A 16,230-nucleotide genomic window follows, 5' to 3' on the forward strand; every position below is an offset into this window, starting at 1 on the left:
TTGATGATTTAATTTTCCGTTCCCAAATGATTTTTGGATTGCTCAAATTTAACGATAGGTTATGTCAAACCAATATTTAATTTTAACGCATTCTGAAGTGATCGTGTCCAAAAGTTGCTGCAAGTTCTCACCTGAACCAAGTATAAATATAGTAACATTATATATAATAGTTGTTTAAAAAAAAAAGACCCGTTGGGGTTGTTACTTTTGTTCCAACTGAACTTCTCATCTCACTTTCAACACCACTTATCCTGTAATGTACAGGATGACTCATGGAGCTATATTCCAGCTGACTTCGGGAGAAAGGCGGACTACACCACCCTGAACTGGTCGCCAGCCAGTCGAAGGGCGCAGACAGACACCGTGACGGATCCCACTGCCCGTACACAAGTCAGATGAGTATACCACTATAGTGAACTATCAGCGACTTCTCACCAAACTTGAACGTCTAATTTCGGTCCACTCGCGACATCTTGTCATTTTCTCGCGAGGAGTCGAGCGCTCAACCCATAAACACTCCGCGGCGATGGATGTCGCTAGCGAGTTACTCAGCATAAACGCAAGTGACTCCATATAGTCAGTCAGGTAGTGGAAACCCGCGCTGACTGTCACCCGGCTCCTCACGTCCCATCCGGGCGAGCTACTCGAACTTCCCGCAGTCGCTCGGTCGTCCCGCCCACCATCACGCTCATTCCCAAACATGGGGGAAATCGTTTTGCCACGGCGCATGTTCCTCTGGTGCATGGCTGTCATTTATTTGGTTGCTTTTGTTTCGCTCTTCATGCAAATACCAGGTAAGACAACTTTCTGAGGGAGGAGAACATGGCGTACGTACAAACTTTACTGAGTCACCTTGCTAATCAAGTTAGTTGATAACTCGGCACAGTGGAGTACGTGGCTCCCCCGAGTCACGTCCGTTCTTGAATGCTCCCCGCCTTTTAAAAGTGAAGCTAAGAGAACGTTAATAGAAATAGTACACACATACTAATCTGAGGATAGGTACCTGAGTCTGGTTTGAACTACATTACCCACAGTTCCCAGTGTACACTGGCAGATTCCAGGGAGGAAATTTGTGGATAGAAATGGGGTCGGTCATGTATCATAAGTTATTGAAAACGATTGAGTAGTTATAAGGGGAATGTGTCTTGGTCATGCATTCAATCATATTGTAACGCTGTTGAATGTATAGGATGACCCTCGCTGAGGCTCTTAAATTTCTTTAATCCCCCGGGCGGTACCAGGAGCCACATCAAGAGCTGCTATCAGCCAACTCACGTCCAGTCACTTCACTGACTCCTCATCATGAGCCAGCGTTCAAAATTACATGTCCATCCTGCTCTTTTTAATCATCAAAGGCATCACAGGTAGACTCAAACCAAACCAAATAAAGAGTACCAACTATTTACAAGGAGTGCTGCAAACGTGGCCTCACCATTGCTCAAATATTCACACCAATGGGCAATTTTCAGTCTTCAATGAACCTATTATGGGATTAGGTGACTATTTGACCAGGAAAGCGTTATACTGTACACCCTGGGCTGGTTACCAACCAATCGCAAGGCACTTACAGACAAACATCTACACTACTTGTTTTTGGAATGTGGGAGGAAGTTGGAATACCCGGTGAGCCCCAAGCACAGGAAGAACATGCAAATTCCACACTGGAAGGCTGGAGCTGAGATCTGCTATCTAATGGAAAATATATACGGAAACACTTTTTTTTTTTTTTTTTTTTTTTTTTTTTTCAAAAAAAGAAACCAAATTTAGAGGTGGTGGTGCGTTTTAATAAGAAACTTTTTTCTGTTCACATTTTTTTAAAAACGTTTACTGGTGCTTAGGTAGTACTCAAGGGTCAAAAACAACAAATAGAAATTCCTGATTTATAGCGCATTTCAAACACAACATAACTCAATGTGCTTCACATAATGTAATTGAAAGTACAACATTTAAAAGCAGTTAAAAACACTATATACATTTAAAAGCAAAGTAAAGAAAGACAAAATAGTTTACCAGAAGTAGATACAGTGCAAGAACAAGATTTTAAAAATACTTTGAAAGACCTTAATCATAGGTGTGGGAAAAGAGTAGGGATGCTCCGATCGATCGGCCACCGATCGTGACCGGCCGATTTTTGTGAAAAATTACGTGATCAGAGTATTTGATCAAAGCCTTTTATTGCCAATCAAAAATCCGATCATAATACACGGGTGCATGTTATTCATAGGATTTTACAGTAATAGTTCTGCCTGTCACTATACGTCACTGGCATAGAAAATTGAACAAAGAGATTACTTTTAGTAAATAAATACTTGTCGGACCAGTTAAGTGGAATTTGATCATTTCTGCAGCACATATGATTCCTCTCACAGAGTTTGGGAATTTGGGAATGCCAATTGAATTTCTTTAAATGTATCGCATTGTAAGCTTGAGAAAATGAAGAAAAAAACAACAATTTTCAAGCCTGCCAAACTAACTTTACACAGTATGTATTGTATTTAATTAGCTAGAGCGAGAGGTCTCTGGCATGACGCCAAATCACAAAATCATGTTATTTTAAGACTTAATTTTTTTTGGCGGGGGTGTTTTTGTAGGTCTCTATGGCAACGACGGTCTCCTCCCCGCTCGTAAGCAGCTGCGCTTCAGCGGCAAGCCTCTGGGCGAGCAGCTGCTGGCCTCGCCCACCCTGCTGTGGCTGAGCCCCCACCTGGGCCTTGACACGCACACGGCAATGGAGTTGCTGTGCCTGACGGGGGCGGCGCTCAGCCTGGCTGCCACGCTGGTGGCGGCGCTGCGGGACAGCGTGGTCTTCTTCTGCCTCTGGGTCTTGTACTTGTCCATGTATCAGGTAAAGTTGACACATCGCTGGAGATGATCATGTGGTGTGTGGCGTTTTTCTCACTTTGTTTCTGTGGCAGGTGGGGCAGGTTTTCCTCTACTTCCAATGGTGAGTGATCATGCTCATAAAATGTCAGAATGGTGATGCCCAACTTCTATTGGTTGATTATAATTTAATATTAGAAATATTGTACTTTATGCCACCTAATGGACTAGCATTTAATTTACTCTCACAAGAATCACTGAGAATCACTGTTCTAAGTCCCAAAACAAGCGCTCCCTTTTTTTTTTTCCTGCAGGGACAGCCTGCTTCTGGAGGCAGGCTTCCTCTGCATCCTCGTGGCTCCAATGACCCTCATCCGAGGGTCTCGAGCGGTCTACGAGCACGACCGCATTACGTTTTGGCTCGCCCGCTGGCTGCTCTTCCGCCTCATGTTTGCCTCCGGAGTGGTGAAACTCACCTCCCGCTGTCCTACTTGGTGGGGCTTAACTGGTATGACACCTCTTGCCACTCATAACCTGAGATGGCTGGCTGTTTGGTTCAGTGTGAGAGTCTGGGAGTGAGTTGTAGTAGCCTACAACAGCTCTTTCAAGTGTTCATTTTGTATTTGGGCGTTTGGCTGTTTGTCCCATTCAATAAACGGCCCAAAAACTTTGCACTGCATGAATCAAATCAAAGATGTTTTTTTTTTTTTTTTTTGCCCCATTTAGCAATGACTTATCACTATGAAACCCAGTGTATTCCCACCCCGCTGGCTTGGTTTGCCCACCATTTGCCCGTTTGGTGGCAGAAGCTGAGCGTGGTGGGCGCCTTCGTCATCGAAATTGCCCTACCGCTGCTTTTCTTCAGTCCCCTGCGCAGGCTCCGACTCTGTGCTTTCTACTTGCAGGTGAGCGGCGCCACGTGCCTGGTCTTGAGCACATGCGCCTGAAGTCATTTTTCCACGTCATTGCAATGATTTTTTTTTTTCTGTGCAGGTGCTGCTGCAAGTGCTGATCATTTTGTCAGGCAACTACAACTTCTTTAACCTTCTGACCATGGCTCTTTGTTTGTCTTTGCTGGACGACCGGCACGTACGCTTCTGGCTGCGCACTACAGAACACGTTGAACACAAAGGTGAGACAACCCATGAACCTTGAACAGTGTTGCACTTGTTATTTTCTATTTTTTCTTTATGGTAGTCTTTCATTCAGACTTAATTTTTGTAAAATTATGATTTTGGGAAAAAAAAAGAAGTATTTTTGTATGACACTGTTACTATTTCATAGATGACTGTATATCCTCCATTCAGAGTCCAAATTGCGGTCCTGGCTGTGTTACATACTGGAGCTCGCGGTCTTGTCCGCGCTTGTCTTTGGCGCAATCGTGTGTTTTGACCTGAAAGTGGACATGACAACAAGAGCCATCTCATCCAAAATGGGTATCGTGTATATCGGAGAGCTTAATGTACACAAACAAAAGTGTTATTTATTTATTGTTTGAAAAAAATTCTTTCAGCATTCACCTTCCACCACTTTAACCACTTTCTGAAGAATATAACTTTCCCGTGCGTGTGGGTCGGCGTTCTCTCCTTCACTTGGGAGATTCTCACAGCCATGTACAGGTACCACTCATCTGTTTGCCTGTGTGTGTTTCAATGTTTATAGTGACTTTTTTTGGATATTTAAAAATTACAATTTTTCTTCCCAGGTGTGCATGTGTCTCTGGTTTTTTGAAGCGGTTTTGGTCTACTCTCCAGTGGACGGTATTTTCTGCTGCCGCGGCCGCCATGTTCACAATCAGTCTGGTGAGTTGAACTTCACATGTTGGCGTATTGGGACAGGCTCCAGTTTCTATCTCACTAAAGTCATCCAAGTGTGGAGGCTGCTTTGCTAGATCTAAAAACTGACTTCACTCAACCGCTCTCCACTGTGTTGGGAACATGTTACAGAATATTTTCTTTTTAACATCTTGTATCCAAATAGAGTCCCAGCCCACAAATCAAGTGGGAAATTACAACCAATTAAATCTTATATGGGCTTCATATTTTTCAAAATGTGACTGTGAGTGAGCTGTTACGGGTTATAAGTTTCTCCTCCCATGGTTCGGCTTACTTTGAAAACCTGAATACACGTGTCCATTTGTAAGGATTGTTTCTGCCATTTTTTTTTCTTCCAGATGCCATTCACCTATATCGAATATGACTCCAATTCCAAGCTGTGGCCTGGCGTGCGTCAAGCCTACAGTCTTGTGGATCGCTACCAGCTGGTTAACTCGTACGGGTTGTTCCGAAGGATGACTGGCGTGGGCGGGCGGCCAGAGGTCGTCATAGAAGGAAGTTACGACGGCGTCGTCTGGACGGTGAGAAGAATAAAACTAAGTCTTTGTTTGGAATCACTACCATTAGATTAGTTTGGCGTATTTGAATGTGTAGTGAGTGGGGATGTAATGATTCACTGAAGCTCCGATTCGATTTTCGATTATTATTTTTTTCTTCTTCCCTTGCAGGAAATAAACTTTATGTACAAACCTGGCAACCTGAGCGCTGCGCCCCCGGTGTTGACGCCCCACCAGCCCCGCTTGGACTGGCAGATGTGGTTCGCCGCCCTCGGGAGCCACTCGCAGGCGCCGTGGTTCACCAGCCTCATGTACCGACTGCTGCAGGGCAAGACGGACGGTAGGGCCGGTTCTGAAAATGAATTCCGCCTCTTGTCACTATGCTTAAAATGTCGACCATGTTGCACATCTGGTCACATCCAGTCTGCTGTCACCTTTTCTTATGTCAACACTCAAGTGTCAGCACTGGACAGTATTTCAAACCAGATGTCCATTTCTTCAGACAGCAAAAGGCCCATGCACTAGTACACTTTTTGTCTTCATTAGTTAGACAATTCAGCGCATTGAGTAGAAAAACTATGACACACTAATAGTACACAAAATGATATGTCTCAGTTTACTTTATTTTACTCAGTGTGAAGTTATGACCACTTCAGTTCAAAAAGTTAATATGATGTTGTTGTTGAATAGCTACAAGTAGATACCCAGTTTAATTGTACCGTATGCCGTCTAGTGGAAGAGCATTTCATTTTTCTGCTTGGAGAATAGATGCACAAAGATATGGCATTTGTAGTAAATAAACATTTTCCAAACGATTAAATGAAATTGGGTAATTTCCCACAGCACAATGGTTGGGAATCACCGGTATAGAGGCTAGCAGTGATTGTGCATTTATCTTCTTTCATGGCTGGCATGTTGTTTGTGTTGCGCAGTTATCGAGCTGATCCAGACGGATGTCACTCGTTACCCTTTCCACCAGCAGCCCCCGACCTACCTGCGGGCCCACCGCTACAGATACTGGTTTACAAAACCCAAAGAGGACGGGTTAGTAGTACGATACTCGCGCTGCCTATTTCACAGACACTATACCACAAAAGAAGTGAGTTGCGTGATTTGTGAAATAATGTTGCCACTTGATTTAAAGGAAGGAAGGAAGAAAGTTATTGGTCACCAGTCCTGATCTACTGCGGGGTTTGCCGAGGCTTTTGTTACCATGACGACTATGATCAGAGCTGGATTTGGGCTACTTGTTGAATCCCGAGTCTAAAATAGCGAGATGCTCAAGTGAGCCCCCAAAAGACAGGAAAGCTACTCCATTTGCTTACAAGCAATTGAAAATAAGATTTCTATATTTTTAGATTGTATCTTCTCTAAGAATTGAAATTATTATTTAAGATTTCTTTATGATTTATTATTATTTATTCAAAATCAAACACTCAAAGCTCACACAGACCATATTAAACAGTAGGTGCAGTGAAAATGAAATGAATGACACACTGCTGCCTGTGTACAGGTCATACCCGCAGCACTGGTGGAGGAGGGTCTATAGTGATGAATTTTATCCTGTAGTGAATCTGGGCCACCCATTCCTGGAGAGCATGCTGGATCAACATGGACTCAAGGCACTTTATACACACACACATTGCATGCACTCACTCATTGTCGGGGGTGGGGGGTAGGTGCATGTCAAAAATCATTGTCAATGTCAAAATGCACAAAACTGCCATGTACACCATCTAGAGAAGTTTAGAATCAATATTTATCTATGACATAACAAAAACATAAACTAGGGCTGTGCAATTAATCAAATTCACTTACGATTACTATACTCCACGACTACAAAATTGGCATAATTGTAAAAAAAACAATTATTAATTATTCATATCCAGTGCACATTTTTTTTTCACACCAGGAAGTCATACTTAAATTTATATATTTGCACCTTTTTTTTGAATTTTATAATTAATTTTATAGATTTTGTTTGGTCCAAAAGGAAATTACATAATTATAGTGTTTCAAAGACATTCGTATTCATATTTTTTACGTTTAAACATGTTCTTGTTTTGTACCAAAAAATAAATGATCGTTTGAATAATCGTGATTTCAATGATCATAAAAAAATAATCGTGATTAATATTTTTCTCATAATCGAGCAGCCCTGACATAAACCAAATTTGGGCAAATTTAAAATTGTATTTGTTGAAGAAGTTCCATTGCTAGTATAGTTGGGCCAGTACTACTGATTCTGAAGGCCCTGTCAGATTAGATTAACTCGGCAGCCCATAGAGCATAGAGGCTGAAATCAGATTGCACCAAAAAAAACTATCTTAACCGGCAGCCCATAGAGCATAGAGGCTGAAATCAGATTGCACCAAAAAAAACTATCTTAACATCTATGTATGCACATGCACTGGAAGCAATGCAGCCAAGAGAAACACTACAAAATGAATAGACTCTTATAATATATTTATTTCATTTTCATGACCAAATATTGAGGTTTACATTGTAACTGTAGTTGCTAGAATTTTTTTTTTTCATTTTCATGACCAAATATTGAGGATTACATTGTAAATGTAGTTGCTTCTGAGTTTTATGCAGGCATAGAAGGCCTTACCGGCAATGACCTCACACCACTCTGCACCAATCACTTGCACCTTCTAATGAGACCTAGTACGAGGCATATTCTAGTACTTGTAAAGTAGAACTAGTTTATTTTTTTAGTTACATTTTTGTTTGTTTTCATATTTTGCAATTTTTTTATCGTTAAAAATGTGAAGGTTTTTTTTTTTTTGCGGGGAGCTAGAATCGATTAACGGCATTTCACCAGGGTAAGATAAGGTGCTTCCTAACTTCATATTTAAACTGAGCATTATCGTATGAATAACAACTTCGCAGGACAAGTCGCCTCCGCGGCGCCAGTTGAACTCCGCTGTGGCCCGGGTGGTGCAGTGGGTGCGCGCCCAGGTGTCGGGCGTCCCCGCCCCCGTGCTCATCTGGACCCTGGTTGGCTGCAGCGCCAGCTTGTGCCTGCTACTGGCGTTATCCAGGAGACAAAAACTCTGCATGGGCAATCCCGATCCGAAAGACATTCTGCCCGATGCAAAAAAGATGGTGGATGAGGATTGTGAGGAAGAAGAGGATCGTGGGGGTGAAAAGGAGGGTGAGGATGAAGAGGGTAAGGTGGAGGATGATGAGAAAGGAAGAGAAGGGGTCACCAATGATGATAAAGGGGAGGAAGAAGTAGAGTCCGAAGTGGAAGAACAGTGAGAGAGAGGGACTGATGTTACTAAATTGAGCAAAGAGGTATGTGTGTATATATTTGGACTTCTGTTTCGGCTTGCTTGTGTACATGTTCATGTGAACATCGTTTTGGATGATGTAATTATATTTTGGGAAAACACTCACTTGTCAGCAACCGACATGAACTCGGAAGTTGCATGCAGGCATTTTTTTTCTATTTGTGGTTCAAGTTATCAATGCAGCACTTTTTCATTTTTTTACACATGCAAATGTGCCTTTTCTTTGTGTGCAGTACACAAAAACGTTTTTAAAAAATTCTTGAAATACAATAAATGATTGTCCTGAAAGTCTTTTATCCAACAACTCATTCATACCTTTCACAAAAAAACAAAGTAACAATGGACAACTGCTAAATATTGGAACTAAAATCAGTAATGTAATAACTATTATCAGTAATCAGTAATAACTATTACGTTGCTGTTTCACCACTTAAGTATCCCAGGACAGTACTTGTCGATCAGCGACTGGTAGTACGGACGCAGCTTCTCCACGTCGGGCAGCTCGTCCACTTTTGTGTAGAGATCGAATTTGCTGCAGGGCACACACACAAATGTAGTTATGGTCAAAATTATTAGCTCCTATAGAGACTATTTACAATTCGGTTCGATATGATACGGCTGAGCTCGAGAGGGTATTCTGCAATGACTTTCTTGTCATCTAATGTGGCCTTTCCTTCAAAAATATGTCTCTCCAAAAGAGACAATTTGACCGTGATATATTTAAAAGTAGAATGATTCAATGGGCTAGCATCTTTTATATCAAAACTGATTTTCCTATTCAATTTTGTTTTGCTTGCCTGTAGTGGATGCTCATTTTAACGGCGTAGGATAAACAGTAAAACCAAGCCCTGCTGCAAATAGTGAAAAAACAATGCTGCCCCTAAATTTTGGTGCCTATGCTATTCTAATAGTTTTAACCATTAAATCGTAAATATACCACAAACGATGATTCCAAAACACTCATACAATTTCAAAATCATTTGTTTTCAACATTACCCTTTAAAATAAATGGCTTCCAGATTATTTGATTTTGCTTATTAATAGCCAATCAACAGAACAAAACCGTAGAAATTCATCCAAAACAATCCATTAACAATCTACGCTAAACTGACTGTAGTTCCTCCCTAAAATTCAAGGATGTTACAACAATTGATGTGTCACAATTGGATGACATTAACATTTTACATTTTTTTTCTTTTTATAACCATCTTTAAATGACTTGGCACATTTACCCGTTTTCAGAGCTGGGCATTTTACAAAAAATTGAGTGTCCGTTATTCGTCGTCCGTCATTCTTTTTTTCCAGAGGGCGGGAAAAAGTAGTAGCCGTCTAAAGGCCGGTCTGCCTCTATTTTTAAACGGCCGTCCGTCAGCAAGTCCGACTAAACTTAATAAACTTAATAATGGGGTTTCTGTCTATGCTTAATCCGTCTATTTTAATTTTTTTCCCGTCGTTCGTCAACCGTCAGCAAAATGGCCGTCCGTCAGATAGATGGAATGCTCAGCTCTGCCTGTTGTAAAGTTTAAATGAGGCCCTTGAGTGCAACCGTTTGCCCACCCCTGATCAGTTGCGTTGCATTTATTAGGAGGGAGGCCTTGATTTGTAAAAACGTATATTATAGTATTAAACCAGGACTAACGGTATATAGTCGAAAAGTTTGTTGTTGTATACCCAAATTGGAAACAATTTATCTCATAGTCATCATGCCATAAGGAATTTCTTTCTTGAAGAGTACTTTTTTAACTATTGACCTTAACTGTGTGTGTAAACGCGGGGCATACAGAGACTGCAAAAAACAAATTGTATACCACTCACTTAAATGCATTAACCCAAGGCAGCATTTGCAGGTCTTTGTCGTTGCACAGGTACATGTAGTCGCCTTTGGAGTGCCAGGGGTAGAAGGAATGGTAGCGGATCATGTTGAGGCCCTGCGTGGACGGCACACAAACAGCATGGCATGGAGTCGGCATGTGACTGCGAGGGAAGATGAGTCAATGATGGCGGTTGGTCACCTCCTCAGGGATGCTGCACTTGTTGAACTGCAGAACGCGGTAAAGGTACTCTGGGGCGCACAAGGGCAGGACATTAAGTAGACCTGCAATATCTACTGTAATGCTGTCAGATTAATGCACAAGAAACATCATAATACTACAAAGTAATATAAAATGCTACGACAAATTAAATGATAGAGTACAAATTATATCATTTTGTGTTTGGACATTGGGGACTATTTTCGAGATTTAATTTTGGGGTGAGGGCTAAGAGAAGATCCCGCAATCTAAGAACACAATTTGGGTCAAAAAGGGACCGACCCAACTTTCTGTTTTGTGTATTGTTTTCTCAAAGGTTGTGGGTTAGAATCCTGCTCCAGTTCTCCCCATGCCTGGGTTTTCTCCGGTTTCTGGTTAAGGGCCCTGCACTATGCTTGTGTAGTATAAAAAAAAGCTTTCGGTATGAAGTGTTACATTTCTACAACCGCAATAATAAACATTGTTCAACGAAGCTTTAATGTATTTCGGAAAGGCAGAACTCTGTCTGAAATGATATAAACCCAATTTGAATAAATGCACTCACCATCATGACCCCAGGACAAAAGAACATTGTCAAGCCCGCAGTTCGGTTTGTAGATGCCATATTTCGAGCTGAAGAAAACATTCACAATATATTTTTTTGCAATAGCATACAAATATTGTCGTAGTTCATTTGCACAGTCAGTTTTCTTTTAAGAAGAAATCAGACCATCAAACCTTGACAATAAACGCTGCATTTAGGTGTCAGTTTTAACGGGAGATTATCTACTTGTAGCCGGGATTTGTGTCGTCCGGGTTATCTTGGAAGGTGCTGTCCCGGAACACGATGGAGTTTTGAAACGCGCAGCCCACGGGGAATGTGTCACCCACCACGGCCCACTGTGGACATGTACAAAGATTCCATGTTAATAAATACAGTGCATTTCCATGCATTCATAGTATGTCAATTTGAGGAATATCCTCATAATTTTCTACATCAAATTATGCAAAATGTATCTATAGCCTGTGTGACGTTAATAAATGGATGCTTGATCCTCAATGTTTCAGAGCAAATGGATAGGAAATGCAGACTGTTCTCAGGATACTTTAACCCTCCCTCTGAAGATTGTTGCCAATATTTCATAAAAAGTACACACATTTATGGCATGTGTAAGGTTCATCGTTTCAAGATTCCCACCATTTTCCTTGAACACACATTGGCGAGTCTAAAATCCATTTTAGGCGACAGGGCAAATTTGACCCGGAACAGCCTCAGTGTACACAATCTTTGTGGCACTTGACATTTAAAAACCAAAAATGATATTTTTGTATGTTTTTGGTAACTTTCAGAAAAATCGTAAAATTTCAGTGGTAAACACCACGTTTAGATTATTTCTATTGCTGTCATTTGTCAAATGGGTAAAATTTGATCCTAAGAGTCGGTAAGGGTTAATGAAAACCGTAATCACATTTTACCTGAGGTTCCCCCCACAGCGCCATGACCTTCCCAACGTCATGAATCAGACCCACTAGCTGGAACCAGTCTGAAAAAAAGGCCTTGATGACATACATGATGCAGTCTCCATTTAGGGCGCACGTTCTTGTCACAATGGTGAGTGCCCTGCGGCATTTATTTAATTGGTTATTATTTAGTTGGTTAACAGAAATGTATTTTTGTATGTTTACCTCAAATAGTTAAGAGAGTTTTTGTAAGTAATATATTTGTACAGCTATATATGTTTCAATTTGATTCATCTGAGGGACAGTAATCCACTTCGGTGCTGCTGTTTTGGTTGGCAACAGCAGTGAACTTTTTAAAGTCGAGGAAACAGCACTCTATGACCCCAGATGATTACAGTTATGACTCATTTTGTTTCCTGATGGGGAGAAAAAGGAGGCGTTAATTTGTGTTAGGTAGGTGTCCATTTTGTCTGTCATTGTTAACCATCACATTTTCATGAAGCTGTCTGTGACCATGTACCTTTGTCTGGGTGCTGTTTGCGAATGCCCTCGGCCGCCTGGAAGGCGTGGAAGGAGTTGGGGAAGTCCACGTCTGGATCAGACTCGTCCACCAGCTGGTCCAGAGACATGATGGCATCCATCATGGCCATCTCAGCGTGGTTGCAGCCGCTCCACTCCCAGTGCTGTGTGGAAGGCCCGCAGGTATACTAAGATTTATTTCTGTTCTGGTCTTTATAACTACTCGATTGAATGCTGTACGAATGTCAGTATCATATAGTCATGCTTCATTGGAACAAACAGTGGAGCCCGTAAAAGTCAAAATGCAACCAAAAAAAAATTGGAAATTGCAGCGCTCCTAAATCAAGGTAACACTATTTGTATGCAAATCGAAATCCTCAAACTAAAACAGTGTTGTTGGATTAAAAGATTAGGGTTAGCAAACAGCAACAACAGCCCACAGTAGATAGGGAGGGGTGAGCAGTGGCTGTTTTGCGCGACACAGGGCTCTACCCGCAAAACCAGTTGATTTCATACCAGTCTAAAAAGAGGATGTTCAGAAGGGCCCAACCGATATATGTACTTATATATGTAAATGTAAACTCTCTCTCTCTCTCTCTCTCTCACTCACTCACACTGTCACTCTTTCTCTCTCGTTCTCTCTTTCTCTCTCATTCTCATTTATATATATCTGTATATATATGCGTATATATATATACATATATATGTATATATATACGTGTATGTATATATATATATATATATATATATATATATATATATATATATATATATATATATATAATTGGCCGCCGATTAATTGGTTAGTGGAATTTTATTCTGCCAAATATCGGCATCAGCCTAAAAAAAAAAAATCCATATCTGTCGGACTCTTGTATTAAGTGTGCTGGATTTCTTGATCCTTGGGATATTTTTCTGAAAGGATGTCAGGCATGTTATTTAGACCTGGGAATCGTTTGAAATTGGGAAACCTGTACAGTTTTGTAAAGGTTTTATGACAGCAGCAGTTTGACTCATTTCTTTTAATTCACTACCGAATGTTACAGTGCACTGAAGATATACAGGTTAACCAAACAATCCAGATTTCCGGCTGAATATAACCCTGGCTTGGTGACTCAATAATCGATCAATCGGGGGAAAAAAATTCACAAACGTGGATTCAGAGAATGTGTGTTGATGTGTGCAGTTTCACCTTTCGCTTGACAAAGTCCACATTCTGGTTGGTGTGCATCAGCTTGTATGTGTTGTACACATGCTCGGCAACACTCCCTGTCTGAAAAAAAGTCAACGCAATTGGGTTGCTATGAAGTCAGGATTTGTTCTCTATACTTATATAATCCAATTAGAATAATGATACCGGTTTTGATCATCATCATACATCAATTTCTGTTGATACAATGCCCAGTGAGTAGCAAAATGCAATGTACTGAAAAACAGATGCTCAATGTTGTCCTTAACATTGTCAAATTTCACACACAAAGCTTCAAGTAATAATGTCCTTATATGCACTACATACGTACTACATACACTAACATAATGGCGCATTTACATAAATTAGTACAGGATACGGTGGAAAATGACAGACTGAAGAATGACCACCAGAGTGTCCTGTCAGTGCTTTACGCACCACCTAAATAGAATTTCATTTGTTTTTGTAGTTTCAGTAATTCAGAATGACGATTACAGCTAACAAAAACGCAAACCATCTCAAGAAATGATATTACATAAACAAAATATTTCTTACTTAATATCAAAAATAGTTGAACTTGCCTCAAAGTTTCTGTAGTCTTCCTTTTTGGTTTTAGCTGTCAGATTTGGCTGATGAGCCAGACATGGGTCCGGACCCTGCAGTTGTAAAAAAACAACAACAACAAAAATTTCAATTTACATAACGCACAGTGGATATGTTTTACTGAAGAAGCCCACTTACCAAGTCAATAACACTCATGCTTGTAAATGACAAGTTGTTGTTTGCGGCGCCAGTTTATATGTTGTCCACCTGTGTCCAGTCACAGTTTAACCAGACTTCAGTGAACCTAAAAGGGTGGGGTGTCTGTGTTCAACCTTGAACTTGTTTATGTAATCCTGCCCGTATTCGAGTTTTCCAATAACTTGTTTTCACCCATCGAAAATTGCTCAGTGTGCTCTGTTTTCCCCCACCGCCGCCGCCCGTAAATTGATCTTTAATGTCGCTGGAAATAGCACTTTATAAAAAAAAATAAAAAAATCTGCTAAGCCAGGTTTTACGCCCCATAACCTGCAATGCTGTACTTGTGATCCAGGTGAATCCAAATCAGATAAGATTCGCTCAATACCAAGACTCAGAAAAGATCAATCGTCATTTGGCCGTTTGTGTGAATACAACCTGTTTGGACAACGGTACTGACAGAAGAGTTTATCAGGCTTAGTGCAGCCATGACCAACCTTGAAATCTCACTGGGCACTTGCCATCAAGTGACAAAGGTTACGAGTCACAGGGCAAATTGAAGTTTTTGCAAGGCTTAAAGTGGAAGTCAACGCAAACATTTTTTTTTTGCAAGAATATGTTCACAGCAGGGCGGCGCGGTGGTCGACTGGTTAGCACGTCCGCCTCACAGTTCAGAGGTCGTGGGTTCGATCCCGGCCCCGGCCTCCCTGTGTGGAGTTTGCATGTTCTCCCCGTGCCTGCGTGGGTTGTCTCCGGGAACTCCGGTTTCCTCCCACATTCCAAAAACATGCATGGTAAGTTGAATGGACTCTCTAAATTGCCCCTAGGTGTGATTGTGAGTGCGGCTGTTTGTCTCTGTGTGCCCTGCGATTGGCTGGCAATCAATTCGGGGTGTCCCCCGCCTACTGCCCGAAGACAGCTGGGATAGGCTCCAGCACGCCCCGCGACCCTTGTGAGGAAAAGCGGTATCGATAATGGATGGATGGATGTTCCCAGCAGACCCACTAGGTGAAACACTGCATTCGGATTAATTTTGCGTTTGTGGAATATAAATTAAGCAGCAAAATTCACTCATTTTTAGCCATCTCCGAGGGCGGCCATTTTGTCTTCTGTCGACTGAAAATGACATCATCAACTGCTCACGACGACCAATCACAGCTGACCTGTTTTCTGAATCTGAGCATGTCTGTCAGCAGCTCTCTTCAATGCCAAGTTGCCTTCATCAAATCTGACTTCCTTAAGAAAAGCCGTGATATCACAAAGGAAGATGAAGGCATGACAACTAAGAAAAAGGTTAGGAAGGATCACTGGATATAAGATCAAACCATCTCAACGCAACCGTACTGTATTTATAAAGCACTTTAAGACAACCACAGCTGAATACAAAATGCCGTACATTGAGCAAAAGTAAGGCATACAACAACAAACAATAAAACAAATAAATTTCAAGACGAGTTTTAAAGATGGGAAGCGAGGGTGCTTGCCTAATGTTTATCGGAAGCTCATTCTAAAGAGAGGGACAAATTTCATGCCAATAGCTTTGGACTTTCCTCCTGTGAGTGCGTGCGCATGCGTGTATGTGACTGTGTGTGAGGTTGTGTGTGTGGTGTGAGTGTGACTTGAGTGTTTGTGTGGATTAGTGTGCATGGGGGTGTGCGTGGATGTGAGTGTGTGTTGTGTGAGTGAACATGATGTCTATGATTGACAGAGTGTGCGTGTGTGTGAGTGAGAGTGTGTTTCCCCGTGCAATTCCCCAATCTTACATGTTGCCATTGTTGTCAATTTAAAATCAATAACATTGCAACTCAAACAAGATGTGGAAATCAGAACACACACACACACACACACACAGGGTTTACTGGT

The 16,230-nt window shown here is 41.4% G+C and overlaps 2 protein-coding genes across 4 annotated transcripts; one reads left to right on the forward strand and one right to left on the reverse strand.

Annotated features, from left to right (window-relative positions):
* The first annotated feature begins 565 nt into the window (after positions 1–565).
* Positions 566–8,739, forward strand: lmf2a (lipase maturation factor 2a). The gene is made up of 14 exons (XM_086027138.1): positions 566–794; positions 2,592–2,845; positions 2,916–2,944; positions 3,135–3,328; positions 3,547–3,725; positions 3,814–3,952; positions 4,128–4,256; positions 4,334–4,439; positions 4,526–4,622; positions 4,994–5,176; positions 5,324–5,492; positions 6,085–6,196; positions 6,666–6,777; positions 8,051–8,739. Exons 1-14 carry the CDS (start codon positions 701–703, stop codon positions 8,417–8,419), a joined length of 2,166 nt encoding a protein of 721 aa, XP_085883264.1. The 5' UTR covers positions 566–700; the 3' UTR covers positions 8,420–8,739.
* miox (myo-inositol oxygenase) lies at positions 8,726–14,773 on the reverse strand. 3 transcript variants are annotated; one of them, XM_086027141.1, is made up of 10 exons: positions 14,371–14,773; positions 14,207–14,285; positions 13,633–13,709; positions 12,442–12,604; positions 11,937–12,004; positions 11,251–11,360; positions 11,026–11,093; positions 10,464–10,513; positions 10,267–10,379; positions 8,726–8,983 (listed from the first exon to the last, which is right to left on the reverse strand). In XM_086027141.1, the coding sequence occupies exons 1-10, from the start codon at positions 14,386–14,388 to the stop codon at positions 8,875–8,877; spliced, it is 855 nt and encodes a 284-aa protein (XP_085883267.1). In that variant the 5' UTR covers positions 14,389–14,773; the 3' UTR covers positions 8,726–8,874. The 3 variants fall into 3 exon arrangements, with proteins under 3 accessions (XP_085883267.1, XP_085883266.1, XP_085883268.1); XM_086027140.1 differs by having other exon boundaries at positions 13,633–13,713; positions 14,211–14,285; positions 14,371–14,570; XM_086027142.1 differs by having other exon boundaries at positions 14,211–14,285; positions 14,371–14,459.
* Between the last annotated feature and the right edge of the window lie 1,457 nt (positions 14,774–16,230).

The sequence above is a fragment of the Filicampus tigris genome, chromosome 4 (genome assembly GCF_054856515.1).
Source record: "Filicampus tigris isolate MCC_2025a chromosome 4, RoL_Ftig_1.0, whole genome shotgun sequence".
NCBI lineage: Eukaryota > Metazoa > Chordata > Actinopteri > Syngnathiformes > Syngnathidae > Filicampus > Filicampus tigris.